Source organism: Eschscholzia californica, unplaced genomic scaffold, assembly GCF_041429995.1.
Source record: "Eschscholzia californica isolate CP2 unplaced genomic scaffold, dmEscCali1.0.p SCAF_3, whole genome shotgun sequence".
Classification (NCBI taxonomy): domain Eukaryota; kingdom Viridiplantae; phylum Streptophyta; class Magnoliopsida; order Ranunculales; family Papaveraceae; genus Eschscholzia; species Eschscholzia californica.
Window position 1 is genome coordinate 33,408,919 of NW_028238420.1, and position 6,545 is coordinate 33,415,463.

The 6,545-nt window shown below is 34.8% G+C and overlaps 1 protein-coding gene across 1 annotated transcript; it reads left to right on the forward strand.

Moving 5' to 3' along the window:
- The first annotated feature begins 1,742 nt into the window (after positions 1–1,742).
- On the forward strand, positions 1,743–2,897 carry LOC147549688 (F-box protein At1g20360-like). The gene has a single exon (XM_086668368.1). The coding sequence runs from the start codon at positions 1,743–1,745 to the stop codon at positions 2,895–2,897; it is 1,155 nt and encodes a 384-aa protein (XP_086524494.1).
- The last annotated feature ends 3,648 nt before the right edge of the window (positions 2,898–6,545 follow it).

Here is a 6,545-nt window from a genome sequence, read left to right on the forward strand (position 1 = left end):
ATCAAACCCTAGATGCATGAAGAAGACAAAATCTCTTCTTAGTCTTATTCTTCTTTCTTCACTTCTACTAAAAGTAAACTGTAGTTTCAACCATTTTTTTTATCAAACCCTAGATGGATGAAGAAGACAAAATCCCTCAATCTGCACATGAAGAAGTTTTTCCGGACGTTTCTATAATAGGCATTAATGACATTGATGAGGTAAAACAGAACATAACTTGCAACGAAAATCTGGAAAAATCGGACAATTTTTAAGATTTTCGTAGCAACTTAGCTTCTGTTATACCATATTTTCGCAGAAAACCGACGAAAATATTGCATAACAGAAGCTAAGTTGCGACTAAAATCTGGCAAGTTTTCTGATTATGCCAGATTTTCGTCGCAAGTGATGTTCTGTTATGCCATATTTTTGCACAACTCGAATTACCATATTCATCTTCCTCTTTACCATCGTTTTCAGAGTCGGAACCAACAGATCCATCTTCGTCTTCCACATCTTCTCTGATTTTCTCTGCCATCAGTACCATCTTCTTCTTCATGGTTTGTTTTAGAGTTTTAGGGTTCTAACCTTTGTCTTTGGGAAGATTCTACAACAACTCCCTTGCCTTTGTTTGATGCCATAACCACCAATGCTTCTCCATGGAATTTCTCTCTCTACAAATTTGGGTGATGATGAAGAACAAGTAACAGAAGAGATGAAGACTAAACTAACCTAGGGTTTATGGAGAAAGAGGGAGGTCATCAAATAATACATCTGATTCTAAGAGGACTTGAGTGAAAATAATAGAGAGCTGTCCCCTTAAAAACTGATGTCCATATAAAAATTTAATTTTTTTGCATTGTCCAAATAAGATAGTTGTCCATATAAGAAAAACGGTTGTCCGCGTATTGGCCACCTTAAAAAAAACCGATCTTTTCTCCGTCTCCCTAAAAAATCGATCTTTCCCTCTCTTCTCAGTTAAAACCGAAACCATTGGAGGTTACAAGTAACAAATATTACTACTATTCATCCTCTTTCTATCAGGAAGGAGCATCTAGAGGTTTTTTGAGCAAAGCAAAGAAGGATCGATCCAATGACGACAACGTCTGTTTCCAGATTGATAACCTCCGTAAAGGAACGGGTAAAATTAAATCTAATTTCTTCCCACTTTGCTTGTTACACTTACGAATTCCACACCTCTTTCTCTCTCTCTCTCTCTGTCTCTGTCTCTCTAATAATAATAAGTTGCTGATTATGATGATTAATTTGGTGTTTGATTATTGATACTCAATAATAGGACAAGGGGGATCATATAATTTATTTTGGAACAGTCATGGATGATGATGACAGTACTAGGGTTTATGATGGGGTAATTCCACCAATAAAGGTCATGGCTTTGAGTTTCAGTAACGCCGCAAGAGCAAGGATCGAAAACGCAGGTGGAAAATGCCTAAGTGTTCATCAGGCTCCTCTCGGCCTCCAGAAGCAGTTTTTTTCTGACTTCCCCACACACCATGATACAATGCTCATCTTCAACTTCAACAACAACAACAACAACAATATTACTAGTAGTAGTAGTAACCAAACAACCATGAGGAATTTAAGAAGGAGAATAGCAGAAGGACAAGAAGGTACTAGGGTTCATTTATTATCCTATTCAATTATACTTTTTTCTTCTCCCATAATTGATTGATTATCTATAACTAGTTTTGAAGTTTTTCTCTCTCTTTCTCTTTGCAGAATATTACTGCCGTATCCCATCAATGACAGGACTGGTCATGGACAACGACGATCTCCTTTGTAAAATCCTCATAAGACTACCTGCAAAAACATTAGGTGGACTAAAAGTTATCAACAAAAGATGGTACTCCTTCATTTCTCATCCTTCCTTTGTCGCCAAACACACTACTAGTCTTCTTCAAACAGCAGCTCGAGGAGGTCATTCTACTTTTATTTCGCAATCATTTGAACGTCTTTGCACTCTGTTATCTCTTGATTGCCCTTCACCCAATCTCTTTACTGAAACTACCTTTACCCTAAGCTTACCAGCTGAAAGCTACGGTCCACCAGTCATGATGCCTCAACCATTATTTTATGCTAGTGGTCGTGGCCTTCTTCTTGTTGCGACTGGACACAACAGTTACATATACAACCCTTTAACCAAGAAATATAAATGTATTCCATTTCCCTACAAAAAGTTATCTCCTAATTATGGAATAATCTTTGGTGGGTCAACTTCCTCCGGCCAGTATGACTGTAATCACTACACTCTGGTTTGTTTGCTTCAAGCATGCAAGGGTTTTAAATTCATGATCTTTTTGCCAAAGAAAAGCCGTTGGAGAGACTCCAACAAGTCTTCGGGCATAAGCTATGGTATTTACGGGTTGAAAAGATCTTCTCTATGTACAGAAATTCTTCCTGTTTGTAATCGACGGATTATACATTGGTTAACTCGTGAGGGATATATTGTTGCATTCGATTTAGATAAAGAAGAGAGTAGGATGATTGAAATACCAAGGAGCGTAATGGCGATTGAAGTGGACGCAGATTGGTGGGATTGTACTTGGTTTGGAGTTTTAGAAGATGAAGTTATTCTTGTCGTGGCTACCCCTAAACATGAATTAGTAACTTGGGTACTCCATGATTATGAAAACAACAAGTGGAAAATCAAGAGAAAAGATGTGATAAATCCTGGGAAATTTTCGGTAGTTTATATTAGACCATTGTTCTTTGATGGTCAGAGATTTTTGTTAAGCATGACAACCAACAGCTACTACAAGTCTGGGTACAGGGCACAGTTACGGATAGAACATGATGTCCAAACTGGTGTTTCAAAACATTTACCTTCCAAAGGTAGTTCATGTTTTGCAAGCACTTTGCTGTGTGTTCCTATTACAAGCACTCTTACGGAGGTTTAGAGGGGCAATCAAAATTTGGTTACGAACTTATCATTAAATTTAGGACTCTTTTATTTATGTATTCGTTGGATATTGAATTAGTGGCTAGTGCATGACCAAAACAAACATTATACTCAGTTTGAAGTTTCTTGGATTATTATCAATTATATATATAAGCAACAGAGAAGTGTTACAAATTATGGAAGAACTAGCTGCAGGAATATGCCTAAGATATTAGCTCATTTCAAAGGTTTGAGGGAAATGTTTTTGAAAAACTAGTATCATTGATTCACCTCTCACTTATTTCAAATTCTATATGTATCTTGGACTACACACTATTCTAATTTACTTTGATGTGTTGTTAGATCCACTTCTATATCGTTTTTCAGTCTCATTTGATGATATAAAATGGGGAGGTCTCTAGGCCATTAGTTATAGTTTAATTAGGATAGCTATTCTTTTCCAAATTCAATATTTATACCATATGTCACATTGAAGCTATTTGGAAGACGGTCAAGTCCTTTTGTTTACAGAGTTATTTGAGTTTTGAAACTCAAAGGTGTAAAATATGAATACATAGTCTTCTAGCATACATAGAGAGGAAGAGAGGGTGGAAAAAGAGAAACATAGAGAGTGCCAAAGTTGGAATAAGAGAGAAGGAAGGAGGAAGAGAGAGTGGAACTTAATAATGTTATATTAGTTTGATTTGTTTCCTGATTCACCATTGAAGCTTTAAAGGAGAAGTTTTCAGCTCTACTCAAATGTTTGAAGGAGAAGGTTTTGGAAAATTAGTATGGATCGGTCCAACACATCTTACTTATTTCTATATGTATTTTGTCAAGAAACACCCTAAGACGCCGGCCTGGTGTCTATCTTATCATTAAACCAGGATATAGCCTGTGCCCGCCAGACACATATAGGTTTATCATGTGCGTTAAATGAAATGCGTAGGAGTACTTTTGTAGGATGTGTCTTCTTTGATATATCCATTCGTAATTGTTCGAACTGAACCCAAGTTGAGTTGCTGAGCATTGGAACCCGATCACAAAAGCAAGATTCAGTAAGTTAAAGGGGTTTATTTAGGGTTTGTTTTACAAACCTTAAGCTTAGGATTTCTTCGAACAAAACGTAAGCTTAAGGTTTGTCCAAACAACACCTAATCACAAATCCAAAGAACCCTAAGAAAGAAAATGCAAGATTCTGTGAGCATAATCTAATTAGCATGATGGACAACAACAAATATTAAGCAAGATCAACATCCAATAGATTACAACAACTCTTTCAAGCACATTTCACATCGGTTACAATATATTATTATCTAAGTTCTCATTTGATCCTTTCAACAACAAAAAAAAGCTCTCCATTGATCACCTCAAGCTCATTTAATTCAAACAAATAAATGGAGTATGAAAAGCTATTCTAGATGGAACTACAAAACTTGGAGGAAGTGAATTATTTTTTAACTTCAAACACCTTAAGCGCCTTAAGCACCTTTAGCTCCAATGCAGACATCAACTTTGCAAGTTTTAGCATTGGGGTTGTTCAATGAAGTTATAAACATGAAGTCGTATAGGCTTTATAGATTGTTGCATTGCATTAAAACAGATAGAAGATTTCCTGTATTGTTTCCATTGCATTTAACCTATAGGTTTTATGAAGATAAAACTACAGTGAGCAAACTACGACTTATATTCAGTTTCATTGGATAGAAGTTAAAGTAAAAGATAAAACTACAGTGAGCAAATTAGAGTGAACAAACTTTGAGACAGATTAGGAAATGATAAATGATTGAGCTAGTAGAGAGGACTTACTTGAGCTCTGCGTTCGACTCTGTTTGCCCTTCGTTTTCGACGATTTTGATTCTTGTAAGAACTGAAACATCGAAAAAGCACCCAACTTTGGAGATCTTTGCACAGTTTCAGTAGTAAAAAAAGATGATTAGCCGACATTATTGAGGCATTTAATATATAGGTGGGAACGACTGAGTCCAATTATGATTCAAAGACCAACCGACATGAACATTAAACTTTTTGATAAAGAAACTACCGAGAAAAACTAAACTTGGTTGAAGCTTTAAAGCAAATTGTGGACTATCTTTTGGCGAAGAAATTCAATTGCTATGTCTCGAAGAAGAATGAAGACCTAAAGAGGGTCCATCAAGGATGAGTTTTAGTTAAACGAATAATCCTAATATCCAAGTATATGTAATAGCAAAAATTAACAACAACATAAACAATAACCTAACGAAATTAACTTGATTAACAGAACAAATGTTAGATATAAGAGAAATTCAAATATTTAACTACTGTTGATTATAGGTACACACAATTAATACACATCTACTACCAAATCAAAGCAGATTTAAAGGTCCACTCTTGTGGGGAAAAGCCAATTGTAAGAGAAAAAAAAAGATGAGAGAGAGAGAGAGATTACCAAATGGGTTCTTGACGCGAACAACTCCTAAAAATCAGTTCTACACTCGAACTTTTCTTCTCCATTATCCCCATCACATGAAAATGAAGACCGAAAATTACTGAAAATAAGCGAAAGAGAATGAATATGAAGATTATAGATACACACGATTAAGATTCGGTTTGTACCAAAAACAACTGAGACAAACTAAATAAAGAAACCTAAGTCTATTGCCCTAAAATAGAAGAATCAGATTGAGAGTAAATCAAAGTCCTAAATCACCATTGCTCATCATCAAACATCAACCTAAAATAACATAATAAAAACATATAACCTAAATAATATATTAAACCTGCGATGAGATAGGAGAGAGGGGAGATACCTCCTTGAGAGATTGAGAGAAACTATGCGTGAGATATCCAGAGGGGGAGGGGGATAACATATCAAACCCTGTTCTACTCACCTTGAATAGAGTTTCAAGATTGTTTTTCACCAAGGAGTATTCATGATTTATTTGGTGAAAACACTTCAAACACCGAAACCACAATTATCTGACCCAATTTAAGAACATAATCATACTTTCATGTTTGACCTAAAATTTTTTGTGCAAATTAATAGAACTTAAGCAATTTCTAAAGCTAACAAAAATATTCTTAACTCTATTTGCACATACATTGTAACCCCAAAAAAACTCAATTACAATTACCAAAATTTACATTTTACGAACCTAAAAATATAAATTTTTTATGCAAAATTTTATGAAATTGTCTTAGATAAAAATCTTTGTACAGATCAAACAAACATATTTAACCTAAACAACATATAACCTAAATAACGTATCAATTTATCTCTTGTTTAGTCTAAGAACTATCAGATTTTCATATTTGACCTAAGCAGCTTACAACCTAAATAACATATCAAATTGTCTAAGACTTGGTCTAAAAACAAATCAAACTTTTGTCAAATGAAATAGAACTTAACCTAAGTAACACATCCAAATGGCTAGTTTAATAATATCAATGGTTTAAACATAGATTGATTTAGATGAAAGTTCGTCAACTCGAACTCGTCATCCTCACATGGCCGTTTGACATAACAAGTCAAAATAATATATAGTCAAATCGTAAAGGAAGGAACATAGCCTCTACCAACATTTCGATCGAGGTTGTTTTAATCTTTTAGGTACATAAATGACTTAGATATTTTATTGCGTCATTCCAAGTTTACAATGTAATAGACGTTTTTTAAACATTCTAT